This window comes from Mastigoproctus giganteus, chromosome 10 (assembly GCF_048544385.1).
Source record: "Mastigoproctus giganteus isolate SK-2022 chromosome 10, ASM4854438v1, whole genome shotgun sequence".
Taxonomy (NCBI): Eukaryota; Metazoa; Arthropoda; class Arachnida; order Uropygi; family Thelyphonidae; genus Mastigoproctus; species Mastigoproctus giganteus.
In genome coordinates, this window is record NC_143584.1 from 193,338,293 (window position 1) to 193,352,552 (window position 14,260).

The 14,260-nt window shown below is 36.1% G+C and overlaps 1 protein-coding gene across 1 annotated transcript in view; it reads right to left on the minus strand.

Annotated features, from left to right (window-relative positions):
* Positions 1-11,649, minus strand: part of LSm-4 (COMM domain containing 5 Like Sm protein 4) — a 58,919-nt gene extending 47,270 nt beyond the window's left edge. The window contains exon 1 of the mRNA XM_090383452.1: positions 11,452-11,649. Within this exon, the coding sequence (XP_090239578.1) occupies positions 11,452-11,587 (136 nt within the window). The 5' untranslated portion in view covers positions 11,588-11,649. The remainder of the gene's footprint in view (positions 1-11,451) is intronic.
* Positions 11,650-14,260: the final 2,611 nt, after the last annotated feature.

Sequence of the window (14,260 nt, forward strand, 5' to 3'; positions counted from 1 at the left end):
GGAAATCACCTAGTGTGCCTAGTGGGTAGTACTGGCCCCAGATAAAGCAACAGTGAATGTAAATAGGAAAACAAGCATAGCAGTCAAATGATATAAAAGAGATTTTGCAAGACTTACAAATGAAAACAGCAACCAATTTTTCTACTGAGATCAATAGTGATAGCAGAATTCATAGCACTATGCCCACCTTTCCACTGCCAAGTTATATATTTGATTCACACTTGTGTTTGAACAAAAGGGCAAGTGAGCTGGTCTTCTCAATCAGAATGCAGAGAAATGCACTCATACCTTAACCCAGTGGTTCCCAATCTTCTGTTGCTCAAGTCACTCTTTTAAGTTAAAAGACAAATATTAACGGCACACTGAAATAGTGATTGTCATCAAACTCAATGGAATTTTTCCTCATCTCATAGCACACTTGAAAAGGGTCATGGCACACTGGTTGGAAACCACTGCCTTAACCATACCATTCGCATATACACCAACTGTGGAAATGCCCATCAACCAACTGATGGGCATTTCCACAGTTGATGGAATTGAAACCAAAAGAATATACAAGGAGTGGTTCAAAAAAATTCGTATTTACCCAGAAGTAGTTGTGATAGAAAGATGTTTTTTGTTTCGATCTGACAAGTCATGTTTCGATTTGGTTTCGATCTGACAAGTCATTTTTTTTCTTTGCAACACTGAATGAAGTGTCACAATGGATAAAGTGGAATACAGATCAGTATCAGGGATTCGGTTCCTCTTTCTGCAAGGGAAAACACCCAAAACTATCCACAAAGAAATGGTTGCTGTTTATGTAGAAGGCTGCTGGGGTTACAGTATGATTGCATATTGGTATAAACAATTCAAATGTAAAAGAACCTCAATGGGCAATGAAGAAATCTCAGGATGCCCAGCAACTACTGTAACAGAAGAGTGTTTCAAAAATGAGGCTTTAATCCTGGAAGATCACCATATTAGCATCAATGAACTAGCTGCAAAGCTCCAAATTAGTGTATGGTCTGTGGAGAACATCATCCATCAACAGTTGTATATGATGGGTTCACACCCCTTACTGGAAGAAGGAAAGGAAGGGCACAATGTGCACGAAACATTGTCGATGTGCCAGGAAAAGAAAGAGAAGTTATTTTCGCAGCTAGTCATCACAGATGAACCTTGGATCCATTACTATGATCCTGAAACTAAACAAATGGCAAAACAATGGAAGCATGCAGAATCATCACCTGCCAAAAAGGGAAAGGTGCAACCAAGTGCTGGAAAAGTAATGCTGTCAGTTTTTTGGGATCAGCATGGTGTAATACTAACAGAATTTTTAGTAATAATAACAGAATTGGAATAGTCTGTAATAGTCTGCCATCACAGTACAGCCCTTAAAAAGGGCTGTACTGGTGTTTGTTTCAACCTTCTATCACAACTGCTGGGTGAATACAAATGTTTTCTGAATCCTCCCCTTATATACATATATACCATTTATTTTATGATTAATTTATTTTCCAGTGTCTGTAAATTACATTGAATTTTATGTAATAATATACACAAATAATGCTTTAATGCATTTTATAAAAAATACATTTTATTTATTCAGATGCAGTAATACATTCATTTAACCTTGCTAATACAGGTGCTCCCCAACTTATGTAAGGGTTCTGTTCCAGAAACTTGTCCGTAAGTCGAAATTTTATGTAACTCAGAAACCATCCAAAATCTGTATATAAATGCAAACATAAGTCAGTTATTTAAAAGATCACCTTATGTCTAACAGCATTTTTATATTACCATTACATACTCATAACATATGCATTAGAATATTATTTAAAAAACAAAACTTTTAAAGTATGTATACATACAACTTATTTCCCGTCTGTGTGTGGGGGAGTATATGACACTGATTTTAGTTGGAGGAGGATAAGGTTGAAGAGAGAGCTATCACGTCATCAATATCAGACTCCTGGCTCTAAAATAGATGAAGTGGATGGCAAGTAGAAGTATGATGGTGCTGAATTTGGAGTCAGAGAATCTGCAAGTTGAAGAGGTCGCTCAATCTTTCTCACAAATTTATGTAGGGTCATTTGAATGAATGCCTTCCTTTTCTCATATTTCATTTAATTTATTGGGTAAAGCGACTGAGTAAAACCAAAAAATCTGGTAAATCCGCTATACATATAGGCATGGTACAATATACAAATATTAATATTCTTATATACATGAAACATTGTACACCATCAATTAATTCAATTAGTAAATGACGAACCAACCAGTGGCACATTGTACCTTTATGGGGCTCAAGACAAAATGGAATCTGGGGGGCCCACCTAAATAAAAAACTAATAAAGAACATTTTCAATTTCATTTTATTGTGACAACAAAACAAACAAATTATATGACATAAGAACTAAATATATAACCCCAGGGGTTCACATCTGGTGAGTATGGGCTTGGGACACCCAGGGTCCTGAGCTGGATATCATTATTCTTCTCTTTCTTGGTGATTCCCTTCTATTTCTCTTTCTCTCTCAGGGTAACTCGGGAATTTTTTTTTTTTTTTTTTTTTTTGGCTGGTGCAGCATAAGCCTCAGGCTTCCTTGCACCATATAGCTAATAATAATAATAATAAAATTTCATCAAAAATCGGTAAATCAAGTTTAAAAAAAAAAAAAAATTTCAAATTAATCTTCAAGTAAAGTTCATTGACCTTGGCAGGCAGAAAATGCAGTTTCTGATAAAAAAAAAAAAAAAAAAATCACTTAAAAATATTAGTAACACACTACTGGAACCAACTACAGTATACGTACTGTGCAATGGCCATCCTGAACTCAGCTACAGCACAACAAGCTGAACAAGCAGGCTAAACAACAGAAACCGATGAAGAGACACTGTCCACATATGAGCATCACATCCTAGAGATAACCAGTTCAAGCAATTCACCAGCAATCAGAGAGCTCAACAGAAGTTACTCATATTAATAAGCAATACCAAGATGGAAAGTGTTATTGAAGCAGGATCAAACCCAAGAAAAACAACTAAGGCTTCTTGCTAACTCTGTTGACAGGAGCAGAAGTGGACACCCACCCATGAGGGAAACAGAGTACCAACATCCTATCCACTTCCGCAAAAAAATTTCTCTGTTCCTATATAAAAAATAACATACTATTCCATGTAAATAAAAGGACACAGTCCACCAATTCATCCATTATTCAATCTTAACTCTTCCAGTTGCAAAAGAATATTTCTTCTCACAAAAACTGAATTTGCAAAATTTTGAAAGCTAATAAAATTTTCCCTTGTTTGAATAAATAATGGCTCAATCCCATCCACCAGATGAGTTACATTAACTACATTATTCAGTAAATCCAAATGTAAATCTTTTTCTCACGGTACACTTTAAAGGTGCAGAACGTTTTGCATGTTCTTTTATTCGTTCTTTTATCTTTCAACCATTGTATTCACAGTGGATGTTACCAGCCTTAAAACATGTGAAATGGTCTTTATTGATTTTCCACCTTCATATATTTTCTTCATATATCTTCATATCTCCATATATTTCACAATTTCTAATTATTTCTCTAACATAATTGTATAACACTTTTATAACATCAAAATTGCAGGTCCACTCACATGCTTTCCTGCCATACGGACTGGGACAACACACAATAAAAAAATAAATAAAATAATGGTTATCTGTGAGGCAGAGCAGTAGTAAAAATAATAGGGTGTAAAAACGAGACAAAAGAAGAAATAGTTTAACAAGAAGCTCCTATTCTAGATACATACAAGTCATTCCATGTTATGTGATAAGTCATGGTGAGCTATGTATGTACATGGGCAATATTATTGTCTGGTGTCCTTGGAAAGTTCTCACTGGAGACTGGGCTGTAGATATCTTTGAAGTCGCCAATTACAAATTATTTCCACGCAGAAAGTTTTTTTTTACAAAAATGTGTATAGGGGTATTTTTTGAAAATTTTTATACAAAGTTGGATTCATAAGTCTGGGGGCACCTGTAATTGTATATAATACTTGATAATATATAAAAATGGAAAATAATTTTATCAGCAGTTGCACAATCAGTTTTAACACATTAAATAATAAAAAAAAATAATACATTCCAAAGCAAGGGTCAAGATTTAGGCATAACCTGCAATACTGAAATATTAGGATTAAATTTAAAAAAGCAATCACCTTACAAAAAAAGAGGGGTTCTTTCTATACTCTGTGACCACTTATGGTACTTAAGCTAAGCCTATTTATTACACAGTGCCTTAGGAAAGATACACAGGCAGCAGTGTAATCAATGTGGAAGTACAATAGTAAGCATTTATATTGTTGGTTCAATTTCACATGACACTCAAAGCAGTTCTCATGACATTTCCAAGGCTTTTGACCATGTTTAGCAGGAAGCATGGCTAAACACGCTTCCTTTTTATGGCTCCCCTTCTTTTTTTTTTTTTGCAACTGGGTAGACAGTTTTCTCTCTGACTGCTCACTGCAGGTGATGGTAGATGGCTCTGTTTTCTAACTTATCAACTAATGCTGGTGGGTCCCAAAGTTTGGTTCTCCTCCCACTCTTTTTTTTATCTTGTACATTAGTAATCTTCTTCCATTGACTAGAAATTCTATGCACAGTTTTTCCAATGATGTCACAATATATTCCATCTTCCAGTTTGGGAATCCCTGCTCTGCACAAACAGCTCAGATATCAATGTCTCATGCCAAACACTAATTCCTTAAATATTAATCTACAGGTCATTCTTTAACAGAGCAAAGCTGTTTATTATTTATTTGGTTTTTTAGGAGTATTAGCAACTAAGGACATATTGCTCTGGGGATATGCGGTGGTCATTCCCTGACCTTTCTGCATCCTCTGTATTTGGTGGTCACAGGTTTGACCCCCGGTCTAATCAAGAAGCGTGTGCACAGAGCAAAGCAAAGAACACTTGGTTAAGTTCAATTCTTCAAACCTTCCACCTACATGGAAACCTGACTGAAGTGTTTAAGGTAGTGGTTCCCAAACTACTGAGATCTACAGAGCCTTTCAAAAATCAAAAAAGGTTTTCGGACCCCTATATATATATATATATATAGGGGTTGCTATATATATAGCAATACCTCTCTTTGCACGGGTTTCACCATAACACAGTTTTCAATTAAGTTTAAGTTGAAAATTTACTGTACATATTAAAACTCATTCAATAGCCTAGACATGTATTTTACATATATGCTGCATTATCATAGCCTAGGTATGGTACATATATGCTGTGGTGCCAACTCTATTGTCTCACATTACATGTGCCAATAGCTCCCTAAAGCGGTCAGTGGCAACGTGCAACAGCATTCAGTATTCTTAATTCCATCCTGATGAGACGTGATAGCTTTTCAAATTTTTCATTTCATAATTTATTTTTTACCCCTTTAAATACAATTGAAAATATATCTGCATCTTGGCTGGAAATCACTGCCAACAACATGCATTCTGTTTGGCAGCATGTTTTGCTCCATTTGACAAATCACTTCACTGATTTTGAATCACAAGTTCAGACAACTGCTGAAGACATTGTGAAGATTGGAAAAGACTTGGGATTCAAAACTTTGGACACTGTCAATGTACATGATTGCATTGATTCACATGCAAATGAATCAGATGATACAACTCTCCTTGAAAATGACGAGCAAACTGCATATGAAGAAGAGGAAAACAATTCTGAACTGGATACCACTGAAGTGGCAGCAAACATGGCCTGCAAGACGATTATGAATGGAGATTAGAATGTTGAACATAGCATCAAGATACAGTTTGCTGTATCTTGATGCTTGTAAAATTTGTTTTACAAGATGGGATTCAATGTTACAAAATCTTGTACTCCGAGAAAAAGAAGAGATGCCTTCACCAAACTTCATTATACCTAAATAAACAATAAAACTTTCTTCTCATCTCTCATGATGTTACCTTTTCATTCATAAAATTTTTGCAATATTTTTATTTCAAATTCTTTTAATTGGCTATCAAGCACAAATTGTTTATAGATTTATTATAATTTGTTTATAAATTGTTTCTCTGATATGCATTCAATTAAAACCCATAATAATTATACCTCAATCAGCATGGTTTCGCATAACACGGAATAGTTTCCGTACCAATTATCAGTGCTATGCGGGCTATTGCTCTATATATGTTATTTGTGAAGTTTCTGTATAAATAATTTGCATGAAACTACTCGCCTATCTTGTGACTGGCTGCATAGATAGAGCTATTAAGTATATATATATATTTATGTACATATTGTGTAATATAGTTAAAAGTCACTGTCTGGCTGTTTAGCTTACAAGAGGTAAAACTAGGAAGGTAATTAGGATAGAAACAGATGCTCCTGCCCTCATATTACAGTAATAGCCCAGAGTGTGGAAAAATTTAGCTGTATGAAAGTAAACACTATAAACAACTTTTTTATATTCTTCAATCATATACTGTTTACTTTCCTGCAATTAAATGTTTTTCGCACTCTGGGCTCTTAGGGTAATACAAGGGCAGGAGTGTCTATTTCTATCCTAATTACCTTCCTAATTTTTCCTCCCATTAGCTAAACAGCCAGACAATAACTTTTAACTATATTACACAATGTATTTTATTACACAGTGTGTGTGTGTGTGTGTAAACACTGAGTTTCTGAAAAGAAAATTCAAAGTTTTAAAACAACTCAACTTTATTCTTATTTTTACATAAACATATAATAATAATTTTATTTATCATCAATTTGTTATATGTAGAATGAATAATTTGACCAGTTCCAGAGGGTCCGTTTTCGTGGACCTCCTGGAACTGGTCTATGGAAACCCAGGGGTCTGCGGACCCCAGTTTGGGAAACGCTGGTTTAAGGCTTTAAATGGATTGAGTATATTAAAAGCTGATGGCAAGCCTACTCTTTCTCTGACAACACACATAAGGGTACATAAAAAAAAAAAAGATTTCTTTTCTTTTTTTTTTTTTTATTTGGTAGTTGTTGGCGCATCGGCTTCTGTGGCCATATTGCACCTCCCAAGGTTTTTGCAGTACTTTTATCCAAGCCCGAGGCGGGAATCGAACCTGCGACCTCTCGGCTAGCCCGGTCGGCCGATTTCTTTTGTTTCAACTGAAAAGATTTCTGATGGTCTCAGCCAGAGTAATTGACTGTTGGAACAAGCTATCATCTGGTGTTGTGAATGCGAGTGCTTTGAATAAATTAAGGAAGAATTAGAGAAATTATTAGAGGAATGGACAAATGAGTTGGGTAGTTTTTTTGTTTTTTTTTGTCTGATGCTATATAAGCTTGCTTCCTTGCATAATTTGTAACTACTAACACTCAAGCTTCTAAAACTCAGTCCTATCTTATTTCTTGCAGAAAGTCAGCTGTTCCTATGTCCATTCTCAATTACAATTAGATTTCTAGACAAGGAGTCTGAGTATTATAATCCTGACCTCTAAACATTCTTGGAATAAACCCATAATTGTTGCTTCCTCTGCATAAAAATCTGAGTTTTCTTTTGTGCTCTTACAATTACTTATCTTCCAAACAGTTATTGCCTCCATACAGATCTAAAATTTGCCCTGCCACGGAATATTTTTCCCACATCAATGATTTCCCCTGTATTCTATTCAAATGAGAGCAGTCAAGTTAATTAACAAACCCTTGCCACTCTCTATCACACAGATATTCAGATTCTGCTTCACATCTCTTTTATACAGGGCGCCTCCATAGCCAGGTGGGCAGGAGCAGCAGTGCGTAGCACACTCTTCTTGATTAGACTGGGGTTTGAGCCCATGACCACCAAATACGGAGGATACGGAAAGGTCAAGGAATGGCCGCCGCATATCCCCGGAGCAATATGGCTTTAGTTGCTAATGCTCCTAAAAACCAAATAACAAACAAACAAACTTTTATACAGATATTTCAATGGGCATTGTTCTGAAATGAGATCTTTAATTCCACCTCTCTTCCAAACCAATCCAAACACATGTTTTCAACAGTAAACATCCCTTCACTGTTCAACTCTGAACTCAGAACTTTTCCTCATTTATCCCTTCTACTTCTGTTCTTTGGAACAACCTTCCTTCACATGTATTTCCAAAGAATTAACCTTGAATGCTTGTGTCCCTAAATAGAACACAGCTGCTCATGTGGACAAATGTAGTCTTTTTTTTATTAAAATTTCATTTTTACCTATTTTTATCTTTTTGATTAATTGAAAATAGTGTTGTACTAATAAGATTTATATAACTTAACCATTTTTTCTTGTGTGAAATTTCTGTAGCTGTATCTATTTTTCACTCATTTTCCATTAAACCCCCCCCCCCACCATCACTCAATTTCCATCTTTTCATCTGCAACCCTTCCCCTCCTTGATAAAAGCAATTTCGGAAAATAAAAGTTACATGATGGGTAAAAATAGCCAAATCATAATATAATGTCAATGTAGACATTATCTGTAATTTATACCCCACCATTGTGGATGGGTGCGGGTGAAAAATTACAATAATTCTGAAAACAAAATCAGCTGCATGGAGGCTGTCAGACATCAAACAGTTAACCTCTCAAATCGAAATGAAAAAAAAAACCAAAAAAAAACTGTATTATCATTTAGAAAGTATTTGTGGGAAAGAATATGAGGGAGTATGTGATTGTATTTCCAAAAAAAAAATTTTAAAGTAGAATCTGTTCTGCAAGACACTGCATGAGCAATTAAGCATTAAAAATATAGAAAATTCCTGCATTGTAAACTAGTTATTCAATTTTAGGACTGAATTCCTATTTCAACACTAGAAATACAAAACAAATATCCATTAATATAAAATGTTTATCATGTTAAATATATCAGAATGAATGAAATAAATCATTCCATTACTAAATAAAAACATATACCTAAATAAATTCACTGAGGTGGTAGATGACTTTCATCAACTGGTGAAATACCACCACTTTGCTTATTGGAGGCTTGAAGTGGTAAAACCCATGTTTAGTCTCTAGAGCAAAGTTTCCGGCATCCCCCTCCCCCCTTCTCCTTCAACCCATGCACGGTACTAAGTACTATAGGTTTTGATACCTTTCGTGTTTGGGGGTTTCATAAAAAAAAAAAAAAAAACTGAATAGGAAAAAAGAAAATGTACCTGAAATTTTAAAAGTTACACTCATCTGAAAAATAAAGTAGGCCCCTTAAAACCTTAATACCCATTGTGCATATTAAAACTGTTGGAAATGACAATGAACATTTCCACCAGTTTGCAGAAAATCTGTCAAGTTCAGAAGAAAAAAAAAAGTATGGGATAATTGTGGGAACATGGGTGTCAGCCATTGGGGTATTTGAAAGGCCATTTCTTAAGTCTTCAAAGAATAACATTTGACATGCGGTTTCAGCCATTTCTACGGACTTGCTACTAGCTAGCGTAAACGTTATTTACTTAAAGTAATGGAAATTTCTGCAACTGCAGTTTGTATTACAATAAAATCTTGACTCCATGGCAATGAACATTTTGACTGTTTTCTATTTAAAAAAAAAAGGGTGTGTAAAAAATGTTTGTCTATGAGGCTTAGTTCTATAGTTTTTTTTTTTTTAAATAACTGAACTTATGCTAAAAACACCACAAAGCTTTTTTAAATATAACAGAACAAAGCATTTTTTCAGAATTGTGGTTGTCAATCAAATAACACATCTTTTCTTTCTTTTTTTTACCTCTTGTAGCCAATCTTTGGCAACTCCACAGTGTAACATGTGAAGATGCCATACTGTTTATGTTGAATGATTGGCCACTTAACCAAGGGGGTTGGAGAGTGTATAAACCACCTGATTTCCATCCTTGTTATGTGGAAACAGGCCATAATTATTCTATTTATCCTTTAAAGTAGCATACTGATATTTTAAAGAATCAGTGTATTCCACCATGTGATCCACATTCACAGCATCTGGGAGAAAATCTTTTCCCCCTTTTCTTATTTTACAGTTCTCAATTTCTTGTTCATGTACCATGGATCCAGTACTCATAAATAATGCATCAGAAGTCCACTCCTTTGAGTTTTTTATATTACACTACCTGAAAGCTCAGATTCACAATCCATTCATTAAAATCTCAATGTTCATGATATAAATTTTAAATGCTAGTTCTTTCTATATTCATCCGGTTGACTACTGTAATAACAGAGACAGACACACATCCAAAATTAATGAATGGAGTAGTGCATTAATTTCTGCCTTTCTAACTGAAATACTTTCCATTTTAGATAACTGAACTCCATCCAAAGTAGGATATGAACAAAACTCAAGTCTCACCATCTATAGTATACATATATTCCAATCTGATCTATTATGTGGGAATGCATACCTCTAATATGACTGCCGTTTTTAAGAACAGTAAGATTCAAATGAAGATGAATTCCAGAAAGCTTCCTGCAGCCAACAAAATTCTCACCATATACAGTTCCCCAAATGCCTGGGATGAATGCCAGTAGAGGATACCTCACCATTCTCTATGTACTGCCCCTCTACTAACTATTTCTGACTTTGAACCAGCAACTATTTTCTTCACAGCCAGAAGTTACAGGAAATGCAAAACATTGATGATGAAAACCTCCATAAGTTAAAGACAAAAAAATACAGAAGACAGGTTCTATCTTCAGATATTTCTCATTAAATACAGTCTTTTGGTTATACTACTGATATCATTCTTTCACTACATATGCATGATGTAAATGTGCATCAGCTTTTGAAAACCAAGCCATCTCCAGTATTTCCATTTTCCCTTCTTTTGCAAGTTTTTTTTTTTTTTTTTTTTTTGATTTGGTAGTTGTTGGCGCATCGGCTTCTGTGGCCATATTGCACCTCCCAAGGTTTTTGCAGTACTTTGATCCAAGCCCGAGGCAGGAATCGAACCCGCGACCTTTGGGTTGCCGGGCAGGTACTTTACCCACTCGGCTAGCCCAGTCGGCTTCTTTTGCAAGTACTTCCAGCATTTCACCCACTACAAAAGTTACCACAGTGTCATCCAATGAGTCTCAAGGGATCCTATTCCATTCCACTGCTACATCTATCCAGCAAGGTTGGCATAACTATTGTTTAGGAATTGATTTCATTTTCACATGTACTTCTCTGTATTCTGTTTGCTCATGAAATGAAAATATTGTAACCAGTATTCTAACCATATGATGGTTCATTTTCATTTTACACTGCATTTTAGTTCATTACATTTTTATTTATCTTTAATTTTATATCTGCATTTATTCTAATAATTATTCGACTTACGTTTAATTTTTATTGTCTAAATATATTTACATTGAAGTTCTACTTTGTATCTCTTTGTATCTGTACACCCCTGACGTATTGGTTGTGATGGAAAATATTGTTCGAGTTGAATTCTTTTCAAAAAACAAAATAACGCCTGAATAATAATGATGAAAATATTCATATCCATAAATAAATCCTTACGTTTTACCAATGCTCGGAATATAGGTTTTTCTAACTGTGCCATCTCTTTCGATAACGATTTTATCTGACTAGGAATACGAGGTCCTAAAAACAATGTTCTGTCCTCATGTGGCATTTGAACGGTAGTGGATGACATTTTTTATAAAAAGAAAAACAAAAGAATGACACGATCACCTCCTACCAGCAGCAAGACCAACGTCTCCACCACCACCAGCCGGTGTAATTTTGACACGTTATTTTCAAAATAATTCACCAGATGGCATAAATATATTGAAAGCGTCCATATTTAACATTAATATTCCACCAAAATTCTCTAGATAATCGGAAAGAGAAACGTTCAATAAAATTCAATAAACCCCAGCTAAAACTTTATTCGAAATAATATACATAAGATAGATAAAACGAATATAGATGAAATCCAGCAGGAAGGGAATTACAGAATATAATTGTCAGAAAATCTAAAAAAAAAAAAAAAAAAAACAGAAAACGAAAAATATAAAAATACAAACTACAAGACAAGGCAGAAAAAAAAAAAAAAAAAAAGACATGACGGGAAGGTTAAAGAAGGGAAAACAAGGAAGATGAAGGAGAGTGTGTAATGCGATCAAGAGCTATAGCTGCAGTGCTGCAGAACTGGTGGCCAACATGGACCTTTTGCACCACCACCGATTCCAACATAGAATGAACGAGTAAACCTTGGTCTAGATTAAAACCAATATTGGGTTTAATGTTTTGATATAAAGCTTCTGGCCAATGACTGTGGAAAAAAATATGTGAGAAATTCAAGATCTTAACATTATTAAGATTAATGTTTTTGTTGATGCTCCAAAAATGCTGACTAAGGATCGAGCCAGTAAAGTTGGCATAGCTGATAGCAATCTTTTGTCTAGCTATCCTTTGAGATGTCTCTGATTCACCAATATATTTTACCTCACAATCCAGCCAAGAAGTGCAATAAATAGCTGTGTTTTTTGACAGCACTGGGAACTGTAGGATCTCTGGCTTTCGCATTACAGATAATAATTTGAGGATTTATCACCAGAAAATTGCATGCATCCAATATGACAGTCTTGAAAAAATCGAACACTTATGTTGGTGTTAGGAGGTATATGTACTACTAACAAGAGGGGATGGTGGGGATAAAATTTTAAAAAATGCAAGTTTCTTAAAATTTTGTGAAAAATTTAGAACTGGCTCTTTCAGTCTCCTTTCCATTTCAGTAGGGTGATACGTCCTTAAATTTATTCAAGCTACCTAGTTCCGCAACTAGATAGCAGTTTGCTCCAACAATCGATTGAACTGAGTGGACAGAAATCATGGGATACCAACCTGGTAACAGGTAGACCCACCTTACTCCGGAATAAGGGTAGTCACAAGGCGAGGCATTGTGTCCACTAGGTCATGAAAGCGTTCCACAGGTATTTCTATCCAAGCTTGCTGTAACGGTGTCCATAATTCCGTTGCATTCCTGGGTGGAGGATCCAAAGCTCGAATAGACATTTCCACAGCATCCCAAAGATGCTCCACAGGGTTTATGTCCAGTGAACGGGGAAGCCATTCCATGGTGGTAAAATCTGTGGAATCTTCGAACCATATCTAATAACCACGGCTCTGTGGGGAAGCGCATTGTCCTGCTGGAAGAGTCCATTGCCCTGTGGGTGCACGATGACCATGAAGGGATGCAGATGGTCTGCAAGGACAGGCACGTAACCTGGACCATTCAGAGATGCGTCCAGACGTACCAGTTGAACAACGTATGCCAACGTATGCCAGTTGAACACTCCCCAGACCATTACCAATCGTCCACCTGCCTGAGCAGTTCCTTGTTGACATGATGGGTGAACAGTTTCGTGCAGTTTCCACCAGATACGCACCCTCCTGTCCGCTAGAAATAACTGGAAACGTGACTCATCGGACCAGGAAACCCGTCTCCAATCATCCAAGGTCCAGTGCCGAAGTTCTTTCACACAGTTTAGGCATAATGTCCTGTGTCGTGGTGTTAGCAATGGGACTCTGATGGGTCGGCAGCTCTCATAACCTTTTGCCGCTAATGATCGCCTGATGGTCTTGGTGGAGATGTTTCTGGCACCTCCTTCGTTGAAATCGGCGGTGATTTGTGCCAGTGACAAATGCCAGGTACTGCATATGGGTAACATTAATTTCAGAGTAACTTATCAACTGAGTGGAACTACATTCAGGTTAGTAGAAAATGAAAAAGACCTGGAAGTAATTGTGCAGTCAGATATGAAATTCTCTGAGCAGTGCAGACATTCTGCCAAGAGAGCTCATGGGGATTTGTCAATAATATACAGAAACTTTGCTAGTAGGGATAAGGAGGTGGTTGTTCCTTTGTGTAATGCCATGGTTAGGCCGCATCTGGAGTATTGTATACAGGTCTGGAGACCACGCTTTAGAAAGGATGTTGATCTGCTGGAATGGGTGCAGAGAAGACAACCAGATTGGTGAAGGGAACAATAGGGTTCTCCTACCTAGAAAGGCATCAGTTCTGCAAGTTGCAGCCTCTGGAAAGTAGGCACTTGCGGGTTAATCTGATTGAGGTGTTTAAGACTTTGAATGGATTGAGAAAACTGAACGTGAATGGCATTCTTCCTCTTGCTGAGACTATACACATGAAGGGCAATAAATTTAAGTTGAGAAAGGATGGTTTTAGGATAGATGTGTGGTTGATTGTTGGAATAGGCTTCCATCTGTTGTTGTGGAAGTGGATGGTTTGAATAAATTCAAGGAAGAATTAGACCAATTCTTGGATGGTAAGAATGGGTGAAGTGTGTGTATGTGCTCGTGTGTG